General features: G+C 44.3%; 3 protein-coding genes and 1 long non-coding RNA gene across 7 annotated transcripts in view; 3 read left to right on the top strand and 1 right to left on the bottom strand.

The window, feature by feature from the left end:
* Positions 1-1,170: 1,170 nt before the first annotated feature.
* On the bottom strand, positions 1,171-12,918 carry LOC308459746. Its single transcript, XR_013978302.1, has 3 exons — positions 12,796-12,918; positions 3,580-3,647; positions 1,171-1,308 (listed from the first exon to the last, which is right to left on the bottom strand). It is a non-coding gene; the product is annotated as an uncharacterized lncRNA (long non-coding RNA).
* Positions 1,175-24,251, top strand: part of HOXA3 (homeobox A3) — a 52,203-nt gene continuing 29,126 nt past the window's right edge. The window contains exons 1-2 of one of the 4 annotated variants that reach the window (XM_080975341.1): positions 14,780-14,913; positions 23,895-24,002. The gene's annotated coding sequence lies outside the window, so the exon portion shown is untranslated. Of the gene's footprint in view, positions 1,317-14,779; positions 14,914-23,894; positions 24,003-24,251 lie in introns of those variants that run through there. The other 3 variants (XM_080975342.1, XM_080975347.1, XM_080975340.1) reach the window with 3 other exon arrangements.
* Positions 3,656-9,431, top strand: HOXA6 (homeobox A6). Its single transcript, XM_080975354.1, has 2 exons — positions 3,656-6,051; positions 7,732-9,431. The coding sequence occupies exons 1-2, from the start codon at positions 5,601-5,603 to the stop codon at positions 7,986-7,988; spliced, it is 708 nt and encodes a 235-aa protein (XP_080831480.1). The 5' UTR covers positions 3,656-5,600; the 3' UTR covers positions 7,989-9,431.
* On the top strand, positions 10,284-13,793 carry HOXA5 (homeobox A5). The gene is made up of 2 exons (XM_080975352.1): positions 10,284-11,218; positions 12,426-13,793. Exons 1-2 carry the CDS (start codon positions 10,549-10,551, stop codon positions 12,674-12,676), a joined length of 921 nt encoding a protein of 306 aa, XP_080831478.1. The 5' UTR covers positions 10,284-10,548; the 3' UTR covers positions 12,677-13,793.

Below are 24,251 nucleotides of genomic sequence, written 5' to 3'. Positions count from 1 at the left end.
ACCCAAAGCAATTAACGATAACTCTCTCAACCTGGTACTTGGAAATGAATGTTAATATAATCACTAAGATCTGCTCTCACAGTGATCTACTTTATATACGAGAATGAGCGAGCAGGCTGCTAGCCACCCAGCAAGCAAACCCAAATATTACTTGGGCGGAAATCTCGTGGATTCCAATCAGAGTTCCTTCCCCATAGTATAATGGGGATATAAAAGAGAGATTTTGCTTAAGATGAGTCTACTGGTTCGTTGGAAAACATACATCTGATTTCGAAGTAGGTCCTAATTAACTAATTCAGGATTTGTTTTTCAAACGCATCTCGCGAGGTATATATAAGCTGGTATAGTCCGCACTTTGGAGAGGAAGTCACTGAAATTTCTGGAATGGAATGACTATAAGGCGCTTTAAGGCGCCGTCTGGAGGGTGCACGCTAGCCCCCGGAACACGGAATTAAGGACAATGCCATTAGCAAAGATATAACACGTATAGAACCTATTTCCATAGCATATTCCCAAAATATTTCTCCTACGAGCAATTTTTCTCCCCGCCCCCTTTTTATTCATTTAAAGCAAAACTGAGTGCTATCTCTCATATATATATATATATGGAAAGATAAATAAGAGTGGTGAGTGAATAAGGGCAGATTTCCTGCTGCTCTGTTAAAAGCGTGTGGCACAGTTTTAATATTCCCCCTATTATAAAATACAATTCAAAAATTGTCCAGGCTGTGGGTCCTTTAAAAAATCTAGAGCTTGCCTCTCTGGTAAAATGGCGCCTCTCTAAGTCCTGCCTCTTTCTTAGTGAGGAGGAAAGAGCCATAAATCCGTTGTTGTTTATGAAAATTTACAACTTTGCAATACAACTTTATGAGTGGTTCCGTTCCTCCATTGGTTGCCGATGGTCATGTGGATGGCAACCGTGAACATGAACTTTTTTATAATTTCCCTGGCGAGAATAGAGCTGCATTCTTTTGCTCAGCTCTGTCCTGCTTCGGATCTCTCTGGCTTTTCAGTTCCCCCCCACCTCCACCACCCCCGATTTTCATTTGTCCTTTGTAAGTCAATAGGGAGCCGGGTGGATGGAGGTTCAGAGCAGGCAGTCGCCTAGAACGCAGGTCTTGGATGGCAATTTCCAGTTCCTCCGCCGGAAGGTGTGGCATATTGGATTCAAAGCGCTGGAGTGGCAGATTTTCAACTCGCAACCTGGCTAATTTCCTGCTTCTTCTGGCACCAAAAGGAGGGCGATTCGTCTCCGGTGCAGCCAAAGCGACAGCTGTCAAAGTAGCAGGGGCTCCTGCAAGCCAGAACCTAAAAAGGTGAGAAATTCAGAGAACTACCAGCATGAGCGAGCAACCTCTGCTATAACATTAGACTAGACAAACCTGGAAAATCAGCATCCTTCTCTGAAACAGATTAGACATAGAATGTTGATCCGCCAAAGGTGCGATGGTGCCAATTGACTCTCTAAGCTTCCTGGATTGCGCCGGGTGCAATCAAAACAGACCAGAACTGCTAGTGAGCCTGTAGATATGCTATTTTAGCACCGGCTGCAGCTACATTTGCTTAAGAATAACCTGTGTTTTTTTGAAGCCACGGGAGATTTTAGAAACCGTCTCATTAAATGTTGCGTTGATAGTAAGGCAGACCTGGAATGCTTCTAAAATGTGTATTTTAGCAAAGCGGGTGCGTTTTGACTTTTTGTTTGTTTAATGCGTGGTTGTTGTTGCTATGAGATCTGTCAATGTAAATAGAGAGTTTAGGAACTTATCGCTTCATTTTAGATGTTAGGTGGAAATTAATTCCGGTAACGTCAGAGGATAGATTATGCATGCACTGGATTGCTCCATCTTCAGATGAAGATGTACGTACAATAGCATGGTAGTCACGTATATCGTATGGCGCCTGGATAACATTAGGAGCTTTTTAAAGTCCCGAAATGCAGCTTGTTCCTTAATGATAATTAAGGATTAAATGAAATAAGGAAGCTTACTTCAGAATCACAAAATGCGGCTTTTTGTTTGGTGGAGACGGGGGAGTGTTTGTGTGGATGTGAGAGAAAAACAGGTTAATGAAATAATAGAAAATTATCCTCAAAATTGGTATAGGTGGAGGGATGTGGTGAAGCAATATTTTCGTAAGGGTGCGTAATTTTGTGTGATGCGCCCATTTTGTGTCGTCTCCTTAAAATGGTTTTCTGGGAGGAAAATATTTCGGATTGCATATCTTCAAATATTCATTTCAGTTGTTAAAGATGAGAAGCAATTATCTTATGTGTTCAGAACGATGCGTGTGTCCCCCCCCCCACTTCTCCGAGCTGATAAAGAATTACGTGTGCATTGCATTGCAGTATCTGGCTGACTGCAACCGCAGTGAATGTCGGATTATTTATCGCCAAGTACTCAGTGCTGCCACTGTGTGGTTGAAGGTGGTACTGGACGCAGAGTGAGCTGGGGCAACCGCCAGTATCACACACACACATCCAAACACACACACACAGCCCCGCAGAACGTAGCGGGTGGTTCTCCATTGGAAAACTCTATTTGTAAAAATCGGCCTTCAGTTGCCCACCTCAAGCCGTATCGCTTTAAGGATTCTTTTTCCGCGAGAGCTTAAAAAATTTACGTGGCAGACGGGATTTGAAGGGGACACCCCGGAAAGATATGGTTGTTGAACTGAGTGTTTTGGCGTGGTGAATTGGAAGGACCAGGAAGGGCTACTAACACGTTCAGTCTAAACAATAGCTGGGATTGCGAGAACTGTTTGGATTAGCGGCTGTTAGTTAAATGTTGCTTTCTGTTACATCTCCGAACATAAGAAGGATTTGCAAGTGGATTTATACCTTAGGGAAACGGAGCTTTTAAGCTTAAGAGGGTAACTGCCGCCCGCACCTGTATTCTAACTTTGTTTGACTTATGGCTTCGACTGAATGAAAGCCCGAGAGCAAAGGGGGTGGATGGGGGAAATCCTCGCACTGTTAAACGGGTAGTCACACATTTTAAATCGATGGGTACTGCTATATTTAAAAAAAAAAAAAAAAAAGTTTTGGAGTTTTGCATGTTTTCTTTTAAACGGGGCCACTCCAGCTGTTTACCTTGCTTGGGTTAGGAATGTGTCTCCGGGAGCTTGTCTGGGTTCATTGAGAAGCTGCAGTCTATGGCAAGGCTTCTGCTTAGCAGATGTGGGTCTCGGAACCTCTCGTTGGGGAGGGGCGACTTTTTCTACTGGCAGACCTTGATATATATATATTTTGTACATTGGACTGTAACCATGACATTATTATTATTATTACATTGCATATTGCTAAATAACCTCGTTAAGAGACCTGGCGAGCGTTGCATGCACTTTCCTACTTTAAATTCTGCTTTATTTGGTTCTTGGTGAGTAAAAGAAAAATGAGGGCGATGCCTTCGTTATATTGCGCTGAATTTACAGGCACTTCCCTACAGTTTGTATATTTACTGGCTGCTGGTCTTTGCAGGATGATTTGAGAGTGGCATTTTGGTTCATTAAAACTGATGGGAAGGGGAACCTTAGCACAACTTCCTGAAAATATTAATAGAGAGTGAAGAAATGTTTTACCTGTCCTTCAACCGTATGAAGTTTCCCACTTTCGAGTGCCTTGTGCATCCTGACGTTATATATCTGCACTGTAAAAATGTTTGAAACGTGATTTACTCATTTTTTGTTGTTCTCGGCGAATGGTTAGCTTCCTGTTCCTCTGCTTCTGAGCTCTCCCACCTATACTATCGATTGCATTTATAGGTAACCTTTTAGCGGAAAGATTGGGGAAGTCCTTTGAAAGCACTCGCCATTATTGGAGGTAATCGAGAGTTCCCTGTGAAACCCCGATGAGGGGCGCAAACAATGCACACGGTGGGGAGACGTTTTAACTTACTGCTGTTTTATAGATCCCGTAATGGGACTCCGGAAATGAAACAAACCAGATTGCAACTGGGACAAAGCTCACGGCTTTCAAGCCAATTGAGGGATAGTTTTTAAAGCGCCCATTCAAAAACCCGAGTCTGTGGAGGGAAGTGTAAATCGCTACCCAGGCAATTGGCACAGAAAACATTTTGTGGGCCTCTGTCCTAAAGACACTTTACTTGGGACCAAAGTCCTAATGGGCTGGGGGGGGGGACTTACTTCTGAGTAAACGTGCTTAGAAATGAATCAAATGTATTAAAAGCGTGGATCTATCAGATGTTAGCATTAGTACCTCTGCTACCTTAGGCCTAGGCGTACCGCCTTCTTTTCATCACCCTAAAATTTCCACCACGTTTGTGGGGGAGGGATTACAGTGTGGTGCTTGCTAGGTGATGTCTGGGGGAGTCCACAACAGCCAGGTTAAATATAAAGATGAAAAGGGGCAGCCCCCCCCCACCCAAAGTACTGGCTATAAAGGGTATTTGTGCAGAGTTCGCCATGACGGGTTTCCCCTCTGCCTGCCAGACGGAGACAAAAACAAGGACTAAAGCTGCAGATATATTCCTTGACGAGTTAAAAAATGTCAACAAGAAAAACAATGTCGTGTTCTCAGCTACTTTGGAGAGGATTCCTTTGCCAAAAACAATAACAAACAAAAAAAGCCCACCCACTGCCAACACACAATAACAACCACGTCGAGACATCCTCACTTCTTTCCTGCTTTCCGATTTACTATTAAAATTGTCTGGGTCAAGCTGAACAGACGAGATTCTTTTCCTCAGCCACCAAGAGGCTCAAAGAAGAAGAATCATTGCAGAGAGACTTATCTATGCGCGCGTGTTTTTTTACTAACCAAATAAAACTAGACTAAGCTGTATTCGACATTATTATTAATTATTATTATTACCTGAATCGAAACCTTTTGGGAAGCCTTGTATGACTAAGCTTATTCTCCCCGCCCCGCCCCAGACTAGGAATATGTGAAAATAATTGAAGCTTTTAATTGAGGTGGTTTCTTTTTAATCCGGTCAGTGAGCAGAAGTTCCCGTTTTCGAACTTGTTTGACATTTTCTTATTATATTTTTAAAATTCTTAGATACCACATAAATCAACCAACCGGCTGCCTTGCTTTCATCTTCCGGGGAGGGGGGAGGCTGAAGGGTCCTGGCGGGAGAATCAATAGGGAGTTTCCTGGGTGCTGCTTCATAACGCCTTCAGTCTAGACACCCTAACTTTGCAGAGGTGCCTCTTTTGCTTACAGATGCCAGCGGGGCTGTGCTCTGGGTGTCTACAATCACCTTGATTTATTTATCTATACAACAACACACACACACACAATTCCTCTCTAGCCTTCCCCCCGCCTCCAGCTTTTTGGCACAGCGGACGATAACCGCTGTTTCCAAGTTGCCATCCATCTGCCGGGCTCCGGCGGCGGCTGAGATACGGCGGCTGGGGGGTGTTGTTTGTAACTTTGCTGGTTCGGTGGCGGCGGGTCCCAGGGGAGAAGGGCCCTCCGCCGCTCTCTCATTGGTTGCCGAGCCATCAGCTGGTGCTATTTGCTGCTGTCGCTTTTGGCGCTCGGCCATCCAGAAACAAACCACTTCGATGACTACTAATAGTTATAGCCAGATGTACTAATACACAACAAATCACGGTCCGGGATCTGGGGAGCGTCAATGAGTTCCTATTTTGTGAATCCCACTTTCCCGGGGAGCCTGCCTAATGGGCAGGAGTCGTTCCTCGGGCAGATCCCCATCTACCCAGCTGGGTACGAGGCTCTGAGGCACTTCCCAGCCTCTTATGGGGCCGGCAGCCTGCAGGACAAGACCTACTCCTCACCTTGCTTCTATCAACAGTCCACCAACACGGTCATCGCCTGCAACCGGGCATCCTATGACTATGGAGCCTCTTGCTTCTATCCAGACAAGGACTTGGGCGGCGCCTCCTCGCCCTCCGGCAGTGGCAAGCAAAGGGCCAGCCACCCTGGGGACTATCTGCCCTGCTTTGCTTCTGACCAGCAGTACAAGCCCGAGAGCGGGCCGGCCAAAATCCTAAACGAGGAAGGAAGCGACCGGAAGTACAGCAGCCCTGTTTATCCTTGGATGCAAAGGATGAACTCGTGCGCTGGTAAGTCACAGGGATGCAAGCAAGACTCAAGGGGTGGGCGGGCGAGTGGGGGTGAAAGTGAAGGTGAGGGGGGAGAGAGATAAAGGGCTTTGGGGGAGGATGGAGGAATATGAGAGGGGGTTTTTTGCAGGGGGGTGAGCTGGATCTATGAAGACCAGTGTCACCTGCAAGCAAATGGGTAGACTGAGATTCCTCTCCAGGTTCTCCTCTATCCTGACACTCTGCTGGGCGGGGTGAGGTCGGGTGGGGGGGCTACTTTGAAAAAGTATGCGTTTATTTATTTATTTTAAAGGAAAGGTCGCCTAAAGTCTGAGTCAGCAGATAAAGGTTGCAATGCCAAACAGTCATACCTGAGAGCCAGTTCGGTATAAAGTACTAAGATCTGGTGCTCGTTGTAGGCTTGGTTGGTGGTTACTGCTGCTACTAGTACGAAATAATCATGATTAAAAGAAGCCCGCTTCCATGAGAGCCAAAGACTGATGCAAAGGAATATGCCCTCTGTATTGACTGCTCAATATATTTGCAAGACAGATCCTCTCTTCCCCCTCCCTTCACCCACTCATTAGTGTGTAAGTATTAACTACTGAATGCACGTTTTCCAGTAATATGTGCACGCACACAAATCATCTACTGGGGGCGGAGGAGGTGGGAAGAGAGGAAACTTGATCAATGGCCAAATTCCCATTGATTTCAGTGGATCAGAATTTCATCCTTTGTCCCTCTTAAAGGAAAAGATTGGAAAGGAGAGGAAAAGACATGCAAAATTTAAACTCCACAACGCATTTTTATTCAGGTTTTTCCTACATAAGTTTACCTTCTCCGTTGTGAGTTTGTTTCTTTTGGGGTCACCACACTGCAGTAAATATAAGACTTTGGGGTGGGGGCTTCTTGCTTTAAGAATGCATATTAGGATTTATTTCTTTGTAATTATACTTCGTTTCTAGGCTGTCATCCTAAGAGCACTTACTTGGAAGTAGGCTTTACTGAAATCAATGGCCTTGCAAATAAATGAGCTCAGGAACTGGTATCTGTTGCTTTAATTATTATGAAAGGTCGTGGTCCAGACAAAGTTAAGCACTTTCAGGTCGCACTTATTTTAAATAGAGCAGAGTTAAGGACGTGCGCCTGCTCGAGTATGCCTCTGGAAACCAATGGAACTGCTTAACTTTGTCCTGCCCAGGTACCCTATCGGCGTGATCTTAGGCATGTTCACTTATAAGTAGGTTCTGTTGAGTTCAATGGGATTTACTCCCAGGTAGATGGGTATAGGATTACAGCCTGAGTTTTTGCCGACGCCACAGCGAGATAGAAATGTTACACACCCCACACAGAGTCAGTCACAGCGTGTGCATATGTGCCCGTTTGTGTGCCATATGAGGGTATTTTCTGCGTGTTGAGCGCGGAATTTTAGCCCCGACGTCAATACGAACATTCGCTTCCCAAAGTTCTGCTACCAACTAGATATCCCTGGGAGATATTTAACCCGGGAAACGTTGAGGAAGGGACTGAACTTTTCCCACGCATCTCCTTATATCTTCCTATGCAAGGATATGGGCTGGGGGTGGGAGAGAGGGGGGGGGGGACACACGCACCAGCGCAGCTCGAAGCAGTTTTCCTCCATTGTTAACAGAAAGCACGAAGGCCTCTCCAACTGAGACCATCTTGTCTTTCCTTCCATAGGTGCAGTATACGGAACGCACGGCAGACGGGGCAGGCAGACCTACACCCGATACCAGACCTTAGAGTTAGAGAAGGAATTTCACTATAACAGATATTTAACCAGGAGGCGACGGATTGAGATAGCGAACGCTCTCTGCCTCACTGAGCGGCAGATTAAAATCTGGTTTCAAAACAGGAGGATGAAATGGAAAAAAGAAAGCAAACTCATCAATTCCACCCAGCCGGGAGAAGAAACAGAGGAAAAGTCAGGGGAGTAAAACAATGCTTACAACGAGGCGGGGGTGTGTGTGGAGTTGCCACCATACCCTTTCATTAGTTGCTCTTTACATCTCCCCTTACCCCTCCCCTCTTATGTTCCTCCAGGAATATATAGATATAGATATAGATATAATTCGTATTGTAATGGTTCTGACGACTTTCAAAGGCTTGATTAAAATATATACCTATTTATATATATCTATATATATTTGCAATTAACTGTGAATTTCTGGATCGGTAGGATAAATGGTCATGGAAGGGAGTGGTGTACATAGTCAGGTCTCCAAAGTGGAGGTTAGGATATGCTTCAGATGGTATCAAGATTCTTTAAAAAAAACAAAACCACACCAAACAAACTTTGAAGTGGAGCATCGGTGTTAATATGAAGGACTGGAAATTGATGGAATTGCTTCCAGGGACAAAAAAAGGGGGAGCGGCGGTCGCTTGCTCAGAGGGAAACCTCCATATTCTAGGACGGCCAGAGATGTACAGGCGTCTTATTTATGTCTTTGCTGCTAACTCGGGATAGATTGGTGCCATTGTTCGTCTCCTTTTCACCTCAGACCTGAGCCTATTCATTCGGATTTTTAAAAAAAATACAAAACAAAAAATAAAAAGACTCCATGATTAAAGTTGCCACTATGGCGACTTTATGGCACCGAAATATTACAGTACAGATTAGGAAAAGCGTGTTTCCTTGTACATATGATTGAAATATATAGTTAGGATCCCACCCCACCAAAAAAAAAAAAATAGGGAAAGGGGAAATTTCAATAATGAGATTAAGCGTTTTTCTGTTGTTGTTTTTTTAAATACAGCCTTGAAGTGTTGATGAACTGCTATGGATGTTTCAAAATGGCCACATATTTGCGTAGTGTTTTGTTCTAATTAGCAAAAGCCTGCATTAAAAAACCCCCAACAAAGCTCAAAATACTGTAATTAAAAGCACAAAAAGTAAAGGGAGAAGTATCTCTAAGCAGGCAGAGATGGGTAGAGTTCGAATTAGAGGAGAGAGAGTGTGTGTGTACACATGTATATGCACGCTCACAAACACAACTTGACTATCGAGGGTAACTTTGATTTCTGAGTACTATTGAAGGAGTAGGCAGAATACTGAATCGTGGCTGTTTCCCCAACCCCCCCTTCACATTTGGTTAAATTTCTAAACAACGACAGTAAATTATGATGGTGATGGAAGCAAAGTCGAAATGTAGCTACTATTCTATGCTTTTATTGAGAATGTGTGGAAGAAGGATCCGGCACAAGCACGGTTTGCTTTAAATAACAGTGACAGTGAAAATGTGTCTTTATATATGCGATTAAGTGTGTTTGGCGTCCTCTGTGTATATGTGGAAATGCAAAGGTCTTTTTCGATACTATGAAAAGTGTACTTTTTGGGCAATGACTCTGAATACTAATAAAAGTGAAATAGTGAAATCCTACCCCTCAAAAGATCACTACCATTATATATAATATGTTGTTGTAAAATTGGGTGGGGGAGGGAGACAATATGCCATGGTGTCATAAAATGATACTGGGGTTTGCTTGCTTTTAGTTCCATGCTGTTTAAAAGAGGCTTAGAGAACAGCTCAGCTGAAGGAAATTTTGAAATCGGCACTGATCTTTAAAAATACACAGCGATCGATCCCCAGCAACCCCTTTTATCCTGGTTTTTCAAGCGCCTGAGAAAAAAGGACACCATAGTAATTGTTGCTAGAATGTTGGGGTTTATTGCTTTCCTCTAATTGGCTTCAATAATAATTAGTCTTTTCCCTTCCTCCCGCAAAAGAAATCCCTATATATATGTGTGTGTGTGTGTGTGTGTGTGTGTGTGTCTATTTATATAGCTATTCTTTGTAAAGAATCTCTAGCAGAATGGGGGATGTTAGAAAATAATAAAGGAATGTGCAAGATTAAAAAGAATCTTATTGAAAAGGAAAGGTTGAATATATTATTTCTCCCCTATGCTTCTGAATTCTTGCTGGTTTTCTGATCTGGAGCCGATAGCCCTTAAAAATTGGTCCATACTAATGGAACTGTGTGAGAGATGCCATAATTTTGCTATAATGGGCTGTAACCTCGATTCGACCCCAGACTTGCGAGTAAGCCCCTGGCTGGGCCGGAGGGGGGGGGGTTGTTGCGGAGGTGAAGATTCCGCTTTCCTCCAGAGGGTGGCGCACGAGGCCGACTGACAGTCGCGAGCTGGCGGCCGGGTGCGCGCGCCGGCGCGCGCGCCCCAGCCCTTCCAGCATCCACCCAAACTCCCCCATTTAGTGCACGAGTTTACCTCTAGAGGTCATCAGGCAGGATTTACGACTGGACAACAAAAGCACGTGATATGAAGCCGTACCCCATATTTGGGTGCCTACGTAGGAGGGAACCAAGTACATGTCCCAGTCATTTCCATAATTCATCATAAATTGTGCTAGGGTGCTATAGACGCACCAAAAAACGAAGCAAAGAGCCACAAATCAAGCCCCCCGATCAAAAAAAAAAAAGCAACAAAAAAATCCCAACCAACAACAACAACAAAAAAATAATCATCAACAAAAAAAACAAATGAGCTCTTATTTTGTAAACTCATTTTGCGGTCGCTATCCAAATGGCCCGGACTACCCGTTACATAATTATGGAGATCCCAGTGCCGTGAGCGAGCAATTCAGGGACTCCGCCAGCATGCATTCCGGCAGGTACGGCGGCGGCGGCGGCGGAGGCTACGGCTACAATGGCATGGACCTCAGCGTCGGCCGCTCGGCTTCCAGCCACTTTGGGGCAGGGGGCCCCTCGGAGAGGGCTCGCAGCAGCTACCCCGCCAACGCTGCCCCCGAGGCCAGGTACGCCAGCCGGGCGGCGGCGGGGGCCACTCACTCGCCTCCGCCTGACCCTCTGCCCTGCGCCGCCGCCGCTGCCGTGGCGGCCACCTCGCCTGTCAGCGGCGACGCTCATCACGGCGGCAGCGTGAAAAACTCCACGGCCAACTCGAGCAGCACTTCGTCCACTTCCAGCAGCGGCGCCAGCAGCAGCAGCAGCAGCAGCACCAGCGCCAGCAGCACGGGCAACAACCCCCACCACCTAGGCAGAGAAGGGCTCAGCACGTCGCCAGACACCGAGGAGGACGCCCCGGCCAGCAGCGAGCAGGCGAATCCCCAGCAGAACGACCAAAGCACAGCTCCACAGCCGCCACAGCCCCAGATCTACCCCTGGATGAGAAAACTGCACATAAGCCATGGTAAAAAGCATGCCCGGATTACAATATCTATGTATGAGAGAGGGGTGGGGAGGGGGGGGAGTGTGTGTCGAGGGAGAGAGAAGGTAGATTGTTTGCAAAAGAGGAAACGTGGTGGGCAAGAAATGTGCTTTCTCTTGCTCTCTGTGTTCCTCTGCCTGCTTGTCTGATCGTCTGGTCTATGCGGAGGAAATCCGCCCCCCAAACCCGGTCCCTCCTGGAAAAGGCAAGTGGGACTTTGGAAATCGGGGTAGGGTGAGCCAAGCTCTCTTTAATAACTCTTCTAAGTCTCCCGGACTGTGAGGTGTAATTGAAATTTGGGGGGAGGGGAGAGAGAGGGAAAGCGTGTGTGTGTGTGTGAGAGAGAGGGATCTTGAATAGTGCGTGTCAGTCCTTGTAATTTATGACGAGGACCGTCCAGTGAAAAACACCGTTACTAATTATATCAAAAAAGAAGTTGAGTAAATAATGTGTGTGTGGGGTGTGTGTGTGTGTGTGTGTGTGAGAGAGAGAGAGAGAGAGAGAGAGAGAGAGAGAGAGAAAGGGGGTGTGGGGGAAAAATATTTTTTCTGGGAGGGAAGTAATTCGAAGGAAAACTTAAGAGAGGAGATTGGAGGGGGGCAATTGGGGGGGGGGCTTAGTCCTGCAGTCCATAGGGCACTTGGAAATTCTTCCCAGTGACTCCCAGATACAGTGTGTTCAGATCAGGAGTGGGACCAGAACTTCAGAGGGTGCTTGGTTTGGGTGTTTATGTTTGTGTAAAACTCACTCTAGTAACAACTTGCCCAGGACCCTAAGCATACTGTCAGGAGGAAGTAAGTTCTCATGAAGCCAAATGGTTTTGTTTTCTTTTACTTGCGAGTAGTAATATGTTAAGGATCGGGGTGCAGAAGGGAGCTGCCACCCTGTCTTCCCCAGATTAAATAAAATTCCTCAGAAGAGGCAAAGGGGAGGCTGCTCAAATTCAGAGCCCGGGATATTATTTGAGGGAAGGGGAGAAGAGATAGATGCGGGTGGGGAGAGAGAGAGAGAGAGAGAGGAGAAGGAGCTACTTGTTGATCATTTTCTCCCAACTTAATGCCCATACCAAACAGAGAAGGAAATCAGGGAGAGGAAGATTGGAGAGGAAGGATCCGGGGTGGCGGCAGTGGGACGTCTCCTCTTGCCAAAGGTCTAAACCGTGTCCTCCCCTTTCTATTTTTTGTTGCAGACAACATAGGGGGTCCCGAAGGGAAAAGGGCTCGGACTGCTTACACCCGCTACCAGACCCTGGAGCTGGAGAAAGAGTTTCACTTCAATAGATACCTGACCCGCAGGCGGAGGATTGAAATAGCGCACGCTCTTTGCCTCTCAGAGAGACAGATCAAGATCTGGTTCCAAAACAGGCGGATGAAATGGAAAAAGGATAACAAGCTGAAGAGTATGAGCATGGCAGCGGCGGGAGGAGCCTTCCGCCCTTAAGAGGAAAACCCCCCGGCCCTGAAGCTGCTGCTGCTGCTGCTCCTTCTCCTTCTTCCTTCCCCGGAAGAAAACAAAACAAAAAAACCCGAGTAACTGAGCAGTATTATAATTGAGCTGACCCTGCGTGGAATGTCAGTAGCCTCTTCCCGCTCTCGCTCTCCTTCTGCCCCTCGTTCTGTAGACCACATTGACTTGCTCCAACTTCTCTGGGAGGCTGAAGATTCCCTCGCCCATCGTTTCATTCTGAGCCTGTTTTAATTGAGCCCCCCACCCCGCCCCCGCCCGCGTCTCTCTCTTCCTCTCTCTCTCTCTAGCGCGTGTTACGAGTAGATCTGCTTCCCGTGCATTTTATGTCTTGAATGGCTTTTGTCTTGAAGGGGGGGGGACAATGTAGATGTTTTAACTTATTTATATGAAGCGAGTGGTGTTACTTGAAGTAACTGTGAAGTGGGAGGGGGGAACCGAGGGGGGGGGAAGACACCCTAGACAAACACAAAAGTAAAGGAGGACGATTTGGTCCCTCGTTCGCTTCCCCCTCAAGTCCTTCCCTTCTGGCTCCCCTACAAGTCCTGTTTGACTCCCAATGTTCTCTCTCTCTGTGTGTTGCACTCGTTGTGCTTTGCTGTGCATGTGTGTTCAAAACGTGTCAGTGTCTGTATAGCTCCAAGCTGTGGCCGAGATTTCCGATCAGAAACGACCTATCTTATTTCCCTGTGTCCATTAATGGCTGTTGTAGAGGTGAATATGACGAAATACAAAAACGGAACGTGTCCTAACGTGTAGTGAATAGTGAATCTGTGACGAAAACTGTAATTCCAGACAGTATGTCCTTTGCTTGTGCCTTTGTATATGACTCTCTTTGCACGAAGTCTTAGAAGTGGCTTTTTTATTAAGCGCAGCTTCAGTAACGTATTTCCCACCCCCTCTTCTCTCTTATAGCTTCCTTCCTTTCTTTTGGTGAACAAAGTTACACATAGAATCAAAGTCTGGCTGTTTGAGCAAATAATAATAATAATAATAATAGCAGCAACAACAACAATAATGTGATCGGCTTTTGAAAAGAAACTGTTTTTTTTTTTAATAACTGACTGGAAAAAAAATAAACTTTCTATTGTAAGGGTTTCCCCCTTTTCTTTCTTCCCCATCGAACCCCCGGTTTTTGTTTTTGTTTTTACTTCTGCGGGTAGTTTGGTTTCTACCCTAACGGAGATGTCCTTAGCTTCATCACTCTAACTAGAGCAAAGTTGGAGAAGGACCTAACCCAAATTCAAAGTAGATGCAGACACGATTGCCCCAGATCCCTTGGAATTGTAAAGTTATTCTTTGGATGGAGGGCTCACAATAACAGACCCTCAGCCAACTCCTTGTCTTGGAAAGTGGGGTGGGAGGGAGAAGGAATGCCCCAAACTTCTGCTCTTTCTTGGCTGGGGAGGAAAAGAAGAAGAAGAAGAAGACTGTCCTTTCTTCAACAACATTATCATCTCCAGAACCTGCTTTATACTATCTCCATCGGTTCATCCTCATAAGTTAAAGAAAGCTAGACCTGCCAGAAAGGTCTTGCATCTGTGAGCACCAGTCCAACATGGGGGAAAAAAGTATTTAAATAGACCAGATACACCCACCTTCTTATTCTGCACTCTTAAAAAAAAGTATTGGGGAAGGGTTTTGTGGCTGTTGTTGCGCGGGTGGGGATAAATTCCACCCTTCGATATAACAGTTATTTATTTATTTATTTTCGCTACAGCTACTCTTTTTTTGCTAGGAAATGTAACGTTACTTACCCTCACCAGAGCTTGAATGGTTAACTCTCCCGAGCTTCTAAGCGCAACTAAAGCTTTGCACATTTACAGACGGCTTTACATTGATGCCTTCCCTTAAAAGTTATAAAACAGTAAACTTTATAAGCCCCAGTTCCGGCTATATGACATTTGGGTGCCAAATGAATAGGGTTTTGTCTATGAATTAGATCGTAAAATCATCCATAGCACAGACAGATAGGCTCACTGGCTATAAAAAGTCACGTGGTGCCATTAAAGTAAGTTTTATGGTTTTGGGGAGTTGTCATCCAACATTATATACCACATAACATATAATCACACTGACGATGGACTTCATTTGACTCTTTTGCAGGCTACGTGCGCCTCCTGGCCATTCAAATTGTCAGGTTTAGGTACAGAAGTATCCATTCCCCCAAGTTCTCAAATACTCTCTGAAAAAATGGCTCATTGCAAGTTAAGGTAAGTTTCGTGCACAAGTTGCTTAAGTTTATTTGTACAGTGAAGAGCTCGCCTGTCGTTGCCTGGCTCCTTCTTAAAGCTGCCCCGTTGATTCGGACGGGAAGAAATAATATTTGAAAGGTGCAGGTTACAGTGGGTGGGGGGCCGTTGTCCCTCCTCCCCATTTTTATCTAACCTCTCCTTTTTAAAATTTTATCCGTCAAATCCAGGCAAACCACAATAAGCGACTTTGGCAGAGATGGATTTTGAGGCCTAACTTTAATTACTTTGACTACGGCAAATGATAATGACTTCCTTTGCTTCAGGAACTTTTCCGTGCCCAGTGATTTTGTTTATTGAGGGGGCAGAGAGTCCGCAGGCGATTTTTTTCAAAAAAATATATTTTAATGAAAGGAACATAGATCTGGCTATATCTGTAGACTGGGCATCCCTGTCTTTGCGGGGCGGGATGTGTGTGGAATTGACGCAGTCGTAGGTTTTCCAAGATAAGTTTTCCAACTTATCGTCTCTAAAAGACAAGGAAGGTGCGCTCCAAGTCTGACTTTTTACGTGGTTAAGGTTCTTTGAGACTCATCTCTCCTTCATAAGTACCCTCGCCTACCTACATCTCTCTCGGTGTCCCTCTCTGTGTGTACATAGAGTGTATATATACGCAATTTACACCCTTCCCGTAGATTCCCCACAACCCCAGTGTCTTCATTTCCCACTGGTTCCTTTATCCCTTCCCATGAAGGAACAAATTGACTGTAACTTTTACAGGAGATTCTACGTGCCATTGGAGTGCTTGGAATTATGAAGGACAATACGCATAGGTTTATAGGCGATAGTAAATAACCCCATTTATATAGATATCCGTGTATATATCTACATACACACATTACTGGCTGGGAATTGCAGGGTAGGCCCCAGCTGCCTGTTTATTTCAACATTCCTTTTTTCTATTTAAGTAGACTCTTCTCACTAGAGTGTGATTACTCAGCAATAAACTTTATGACCGGATTCAACTTTAAGTCTTTGAATTTCCAGGGTTGAAAGAGAGCGTGAAAGAGCATCCCTTTTTCCACTGCCCTTCTTCTTTTTGTTTTGTTTTGTTATTTCCTTTTCTTTCTTCTCAGCTTCTTTGTACTGCCAGAGCCAAATCCTGGAAATCTTTGCTCACACGAGCAGCTTTTAAGTCTTATCAGTTGTATCTTTGGAGCGCCTTGTAGCTAAAAGCCATGCAGGTGACTAAGAATTGGCAAGATAGGACCCTACTCTTTTTGAAAAAGAAAGTAAGAGGGGCCCCTACAAATGGGCTCATACGTTGAGGTGACCCCACGTGAGGTTTGAAACGATCTCACCCCAATTCCTGCCTTTTAAAAAACAACAACAGATTGTTATCAGCGTGTGGGGTTCTAGAATATGCTTTTCCACTCTTATATCGCTTTGGACATCAGAGGAAAAGACAGTGTTGTCAGAAGATATAATAGCGTAATATAACATAAGCGTGCCCTGTCCTAGTGGCTTTTTGGAAAGAGATATTCTGATGAAGGATATTTTTTCTTGTGTATAGGTGGGTAATATTAGAAGGTTGAGAAACTTGCAGCAATAAGTGAATATATATCTTAACACTTCAAATATTTTTTATACATTTCCCTGAATACATATGGATACGCTAGCAATGCTGGGTGGAGAGGAGCAGTTTTTAATTTTACATTTAGTTTTTACATTTAGTCCAAGCCTATGTGGCAGAATTAACCACACAGAACCGAATGCTAATACTAGCTGGCATTTTTCATGGTATTTACTTTCCTACACCTTAAATAGTTAGCAATGCGTATACACGTGTCTGAAAACATGACTAGACTTTTTTCAGTAGAAAAAATAAGGATTTAAATATAATGCATATCTCCTAAAGAGAAACAGATGGCTGAATTACAAATCCATAATCTAGTTAAGGGAAGGACCTGATTTTACACTTTTTTAAAAAAAAAATCCAACGGGACTATTGTTGGACTACTAAAGTATTTACTGGGAAATTCGAGTCCAGGCTTTCAAGGGGATATTTCCCCAAGTAAAATATCACTGAAATCCAGGTGCTAATCTACTTCAGTTTACATGAACTGAAATTTAGCTTCTGTTTCCTAGTGAAAAACAAGGTCCAGTTTAAGCTCATTCGGGGCTGGATGTGATCTCATCGTCTTGGATGAGACTATCTGAAGGTTGTGGTCAATCTGCTCCATACCTAGGCAGAAGAAAATCGTGCTGAAGTCTGTTGGATTTAATTCAAAAGAATTCAGGAATGGAATAGGGAAATCCTGATGCCGTCTGATTTTATAACTGGGGGAAAACAATTCATTGAGCTGAATGCTTAGTTAACTTTTACCGTGGCTACCTAGCGATCCAGCCTTCTGATTGCTAGTTGACTGAATGGATACTAGCCAGTGAAAAACATACAGCTTTGTGAACAATGTCATTTAGGCTGCAATCCTATACTCACTTCCCTGGGAGTGAATCCCATTGAACTCAACGAGACTTTCTTCTGAGTAGGCAAAATTCCTCACGCACAAAAAACCCCCACAAAAAAAGTCAACCCCTAAACACAAGATGAATTCATTGAACATGCCAATAACTATGGGAATTGTCACTATTTAAAAATATTTCTAGTTTTCTGTCATGCCACCTTGAAACACTCTACCGAATAACCTAGGCAAAACACATCCACCCGAAACTCCGGAATGTAAAGCCCATTTTAAAATAATATTGTATGTGTATTTAGTGCAAGTAGATCTGATGGTGATGACTGTCGTATCACTGTTACTTTCTTTCTCTGACAACTGTATGGTTTATTTTACTTAAATTACCGCGAGCAATTCTGAACCTTAGAAGTACTTCGCTGGCCCAGATGTAAGCACCAGCGCCATTAAAGGTTAGACAAGGGTGTGTGTATATAGCAAGGGCGTCGGAAGACTTCACTTTCTTTAAAGCGTAAGATGGCTTTTCTAAGTCACATGATTCGATGGTTTGCGCGTGCCCCTCACTACAAAGCATCATGGGAAAATTATTAGTGGCGTTATCTTAACGAATTAATTTCCTTGTCTTCAAAAGAGTGAAATTGCAAGTGTTTTCTACCTTATCTGCCCAGCTTTCAACATTACATTCTAATATCGAGAACATAAGCACTTGGATTGCATCTTTCCTGTAATACCTCTCTTTCTTCCCCTCTTTCATCTGATTTTCTGATCTGTATAATTCGGCCTTTGGGAGTTTTTTGTTCTTTCTATCCACTCTGATCACATAACCTCTATTTTTCGCAGGCTTTGTTTTCACGATTCTCCAAAATCCTAGTAGTTTCCCTGGCGGCTAGCGTTTCTCGAAAACAGCTCCTCCACAATCACAGGGCTGTATGGTTTGCATATTGGACGCAAACAATGCACTGTGATCTCAGAGAGAAAGACACCATGTTTTCCAAAGGGCGTCTCTTTCCAGGGAGCCTGTCCCCTTCTTTTCCTTCTCCACATAACCCTCTGAAATGGGCTTTTCAATAATAATATTTGTTATGAAGGTTATTGGGTAATTATTGCAGTTTTTGTGAAACAGTCCTTGCTCGAGGTGAAGTCTGTCTCTGGATAATAAATGGCAGCCCTCGCAGTTCATTGCCAGGTTAAGTAAATGCAGAAACTAAGATAAATCTGCACACTCCAGAACTCGCCAGCAGAGCTCGCTTTAGACCAAGTTCACAGTCAACTTGCTCTCTCCGTGGCCAAGGCTTCTCGACTCCGTTGGATCAGGGTCTTTATTAAATAAATAAGATGGCACAATGGCCAGCCTGGATAAATTGCCCGGTCACTGCGCCCCACTTCGCATCCAGAATTTACACATCTACCAATGGAAAGCACATCGTTCCTTTCAGTATAATCTAGTTAATCTCCCACGCTGGTGTCTGGGCTTTGCGTTTGATTTTAGAATTCGGTTTCAGTGATGGAAACCGTTGAGGCTGCTCTTTTTTTAAAAAAAACCCCAAACAAACAGCCATGCAAAAACTGCATTCCCTTAAAATCTTAGCGAAAAGGGAAACAGTCAAGGCTTGATGGCAACAAACAAGAGAGCTGGAGATTCTTTTAAGGAGATAGGAGCTGCTTCGCTTTTGTATATCTCTGTGGTTAGGGCGTAACAACTCTAGGTCAAAAAGTTGAGGGTCAAAAGTTTACGTTGTGCGCCACTCTTAGTCATGCGCCCAGACAGAGTTTGATGTCAATGTTATAGCCAAGATCTTGACTATCAACACAAAAGATAAAATAGCTTTGAGTTAGGCGTGTATCATAGTATGGACTCCAGGTGAACTCTAGTGGTTGAATGACCTCAATTACCGAGGAAAGGATAGAAAATCCCTCTTTTCAAAGAGTAATGCACGTTGTATTTCATCTTGAATTATCAACCACATTTCCCCCATTGAATATCGTTGGCTGGCAGATGCATCAGGTGAATGCGGGCGCACATTCCCCCCCCCCACAACTGCGCATACACGCACCACCACCAATGCATTTTAAAGGTTCGTGCGAGTCCTATCAGAGTCCATCGGAAATTTCCATTGGATTTTAATAGTTCTGAATCTCAGCGAAGTGGACTCTTGTTCACAGAAGCGTACGCCATAGTACAATTGTCTTGCTTTTAAGTGCCACAAGACTCTGTTTTTGTGTGTGTGTTGTTCGGCTTTGCTACAACAGACTAACACAGCTAGCCCTCTCAAAAAGGCTCAATGAGGTGCCAGTTGAGTTCTTAACTGCCCAGTGGGTACCAGAAGACTACCTGCTGGGTGATAGCAATATTTGAGGAAGCGAGTAGACTGAGATGACCATCTCACTGCCGGATCTCGCAGGAGTATAAAATACAAGCATGACAATACTGGAGAAGTCCAGATATGCTGTCTTTCTGAGTGAAAGTTAAGGAATGACCCTATGCAAATTGAATCCCCCCCCCATCCTTTAGGGTTATACGTTTAATAAGAAATATTATTCACCTTCACCCTTTTGGCCGCCTTATTTAGCCACAATGAAGCTTTATTTTTTCCTTCTTTTTTTCCAAAGCGTGTTTGTATCTGAATAACTATTTATTTCAAATAGGGAAGTAGGGATTATTTATTTAGCTATGAGTAGGATTGCTTCCTGAGATGGATTTTCCGTTTTCACTGTGTTGCCAGGTGTTTTGTTTCTTTTGTGTATTTTTTTTAATCAGAGAAGGTGCGTTTTTCAGTCCTAAGAAATACAGAATATTTCCCAGAGATCCAGTGAGTGGTTTATTACTAAGCAAATACATAGGAGAGATTGCTCCTTTCAGAGGTGTCGAAACAGAGATAACGTGCAGGAGAAAGTAAGCAAGTTATTATTCGAAGGCTTTGTCAATGCTTTGAAAATACACAAAGAGCTAGGGAACACCTCCCCGTTCGACAAGAAATAGTTTTAATTATAAGGCGAAGACATTGGGCTTCCAGGAAACATATTTGCAATGTATTTTGGTTTTTCATCAGCGACCTTCTCTTGAAAATTATCTTGCAACGTCCCCCGTCCCCCCGTGTCTCCTATATGTGCTTTTGCACTGAAATTACCACTGTAAGGTGGCGGGGGATGCTATTCACAACACACTGTTAAAAACACGCCTCTGCTATTTCGGTTTTGCCCTTGAAATACTGCATTGCCTATTTGGAAATTTAATTATAGGAAGCATGAACATTGCAAGGCGGAATGTTTGCCTAAACGTCCCTTTTATATACAGAGGACCAGGGAGACTGTTTCGAAGACAACACTTCTTTGACTCCGCCTGTCCTGAAAAACTTGACTAAAAAAAAAATAGAGGGAGAAAAAAGAGAGAGAATAAGATCTCTGTGGAAAGCAGCAAAGCGAAACCTGGCTTTCTTTCCCAAGGACTCCTAGTGCCAATTTATTTTGCTTCCATTTAAGGTGGAATTTTGGGCGGGGGGGGTGGGAGTGGGGACAAGTTTTTTCAAATACAGAATATTTCCAGAAGGGCTTCAAAGTGCATCTGGAAGAAGTATTGCCTTCTCAAGTTGGTTTCTATTCATTCATTCATTTTTTTAAAAGGTAAAAATAAAAACGACACAGTGGGCTTTTGTTGCTTTGATTGGAGTCATACCCATATAGTCCTACCTCTAGCGCAGCACAGACACTGGTACTTGGTGCGTAACGCGACCTTTGAAAAGATTAGCCTTCTCAGCCTCAAATGTAGATGCCAATCGCCCCATCTTCCCCTTCTTTAGAATTGTGCTTATTTACGGTCCTGGACGCCCAGGACCTCAAAGTCCAGTTGCCAAATACACACACACGTACACACACGAGTTAGATCCTTATAAATAAAATCACCAATATTTCGGAATGGGGGGGAAGGAGAACATCCCAACCTCTTGTCCCAAGAATGAACTCCATAGGAACTCCATCACACCATCCAGTTCCCTGGAAGGACCTTTTGCTGATTCAAAGGAAGTTTAGGATAAACGCAGCCGCTGCGTTATCACAACGTTTACATGTTTTCTCGCACGGCCGCCTTAAGATTCCTTCCCCATTTGCGAATAAGTGACCTGCCCAGAGCCTCTCTCTGCCCCTTGCTATTTTTTTTAAAGACGCTCTTAAAGACCTCGGAAGGGGAAGAAAAAAAAACCCCTAAGTCCAAGGCCGAGGTGAACTTCAGGTCAGCGCGTCTAACAAATATGAAAATGTCGCTTTGTGAAGGGCACGCCTTGTTATTTAACAAAGACTGTCAATGTGTAAGATTAATAAGAAACAAAATGCGCCCGGTGTCACTTTTCGGTCACTTTGAAACTTGGGGCAGGCTTGCATTCAAGAGTGAAAGCTGGGTTAAATATATTCAAAATGCCTCGAATCAAATTCAAGCCAGGCTGCCGGGTGTCGCTCTCCACCGCCACCCCGCCTCCCCCCCCCGCCCGCGTCTCTATTCCTTGCTCGCTCCCTCTCTCCCTCCCAGGCGCGTGGGCAAGTTGGAAAGTTTAATTGCATAGATTATCTATAAAAGCGCAACCTAAGATTGCGATGCGCGCGCACACACATCTATATTTACACTCTGAACTTGCTAGTCGGGGTTGGCACTCTCCGCTTATCCATTTACTTGGTTTGCTCCAGTTCTGAGACGGGCTCCTGTTTCTTGGGAACCTCGGATTTTATCTTGCCATCAACTTTCATTTCGGTCAATCTTCCACGTTCTTCACTGGTTAGCTGCTAAACTTCAGCCTCCCTTGATCTGCGATGATGATGAGGTCTTGGTGCTGAAATCCCCCTCACTGAAATGTGTGTGGTTTAAAAAAAAAAAAAGATAGGCGATGCTCTGAAGCAGTTTCAGGAGGCCAGGGTTCAGGGTTCGGTGTAGGTTCGTTCCGGGATTTGCTCCGCGGAGCCATAAATCTCTGGAGGGAGCGGGAGGGGAGGCTGAACGTGGAAACCGCCGCATATGAGATAACAACTTGGTGGTCTTGGCTGGGCTCTTGTTTATGATATGTAAACCGCAAAGACAAGGAACAGGCCCATCTCTGCAGCCTGATAGAATCCCATGGAGGTGGGGGTGGGGGGGAGAGAAACCCTGGCTGCTCCCGCAGCTGAGCAGCTTAGGTCACCTTGGAGATTTACAGCCCCAGCTCTAGAATCGTATTCATTGCTTGTTGCAACTGAGCAAAGGAGACACCCAGTGGAAAGCTGACCAGGGGGAAACAGACCAGGCTCTGAGATACAATCAGGAGAGCTAATATTAAACAGCCCCTGGGACGTTCTCCGAAGGTAATAATCAACAGACAAAAAAAGAGAAAAGGTACCTGCTTTCCTTGTATTGTTGTGGTTTCTTTTCTTGTTTTGTTTTGGGGAAAAAACCTGCGGTTTTGACGCATGGTGGTTTTCTGGTATTTACTATCGCCCTCAGATGCAAGGGCGCCGCTTGATCTCAAGGGAAATTGATAGTGTTTATGTCAGAGGTGCATCTTGCAGTGTTTCTGTGCCAGAATCGCACCGTCCATTTCAGCGTGTGCGAGAAAAGGGGGAGGGAAAAGCGAAACAAAACCCTGCGCCTTTGCGTTAGCCGTTTAACACCAACCATGGGCTTAATTGTTGCTGTTTGTAAGTAGCAAAAGACCTCCCCAAAGGGGCAGCTTTGCATCCCGGTCTACTATTCCCTGAAACCATAAAACGGGACTGGAGCCGGTTGTCATTCCTGCAAATGTCACAGGCGCGCAATCAGCGTTAAAAAGCCAAGTGTTGGATCCTGGTATTTGACTTCCGCATTGTATGCGAGTGTTTTACGGCCTGCCACTTGCCAGTGGCATCATATTTGCTTCCACAGTGTATGGTGCATTCGAGAAAGCTTTGCAAACATAGAATATCCACTGGAGATGTGCAAGGTGGGGGGTGAGGAGGGCTCTTGCCATTTCCAGGACGGAGGTATTTCCGATAGTATCTGGAAACCAGCACTTTTATTATTATTATTAATAGTGTTATTACTATTATTGTTGTTATCGTGGAACAAGGTCTCAGCAGTTTAAGGGAGACGCACAGAGTAGAGGAAGAGAAATTCAACGAGAGCATAAAAACGGGACCTATTGAGCGCACTGACACACATTTATACACAAAGAATTGTAGCTGGTTAATCTAGATGCAGTCGTCATCCACATGAACGCTATGAGCGGTTGATACAACCGAAAAAGTCACACTTCGAGTGAAATAATCACGATGAGAATGAACACTCCTATTATATGGATATTTTTCTTAAAACTAAACTGGTTCTTTGGGAAGAGGGCAGAGCAGCATTTTAGCAAGTTCCAAATTCTTATTATGTCTTACTAATATTAATATTATATTACATGGGTGTGTCCCTAAAGGCTCAAATATTAAAAACGAAGGTGGGTCACTAGACCTACCAAGCGGTTGAATTAATATAAACTATTATAAAGGCTAGTTTAATGTCCAGATTTCAATTACACCCCCCCCCAGGTCAGGCCATCGCCTCCCTTTCCTTCCTGTCATGCAAACGGATCAATTTCCAGCAATCGTAATGCAAGTCGAAGAGACTATTCACGACGCTCAACTGCAATGTTTACGGTACTTGTGAAAGATAACAGTGTGTTCTGTTTTAAATAACCAATTCCTCTCCCTTTCTCGCTTTCTTAAAGGGAAATACTGTTTCCTGGGCACTAGATAGCTTTATTTATTTATATAGGCATGTGAATGGGCTTAATTCTTGATTTTAACTGCCTCTCTAGTCTGCTGGAGGTTTTGATTAAAATCTATTCACCTTTTTTTAAAAAAGTCTTTTTATATTGGCCTTTCTATTTAATGATATGCCCCCGC

The sequence above is a fragment of the Podarcis pityusensis genome, assembly GCF_964106645.2.
Source record: "Podarcis pityusensis genome assembly, chromosome: 12".
NCBI lineage: Eukaryota > Metazoa > Chordata > Lepidosauria > Squamata > Lacertidae > Podarcis > Podarcis pityusensis.
The sequence above is the reverse complement of the archived record's forward strand: the minus strand, read 5'-3'. Positions and strand labels throughout refer to the sequence as shown.

Bases quoted from the DNA above. Each gene is read 5' to 3' on its own strand.
- HOXA5 (XM_080975352.1), top strand. From the start codon at position 10,549: ATGAGCTCTTATTTTGTAAACTCATTTTGCGGTCGCTATCCAAATGGC. The intron at 11,219-12,425 runs GTAAAAAGCATG...TTTTTGTTGCAG, and splicing joins AAAACTGCACATAAGCCATG to ACAACATAGGGGGTCCCGAA.
- HOXA6 (XM_080975354.1), top strand. From the start codon at position 5,601: ATGAGTTCCTATTTTGTGAATCCCACTTTCCCGGGGAGCCTGCCTAAT. The intron at 6,052-7,731 runs GTAAGTCACAGG...TTCCTTCCATAG, and splicing joins AAGGATGAACTCGTGCGCTG to GTGCAGTATACGGAACGCAC.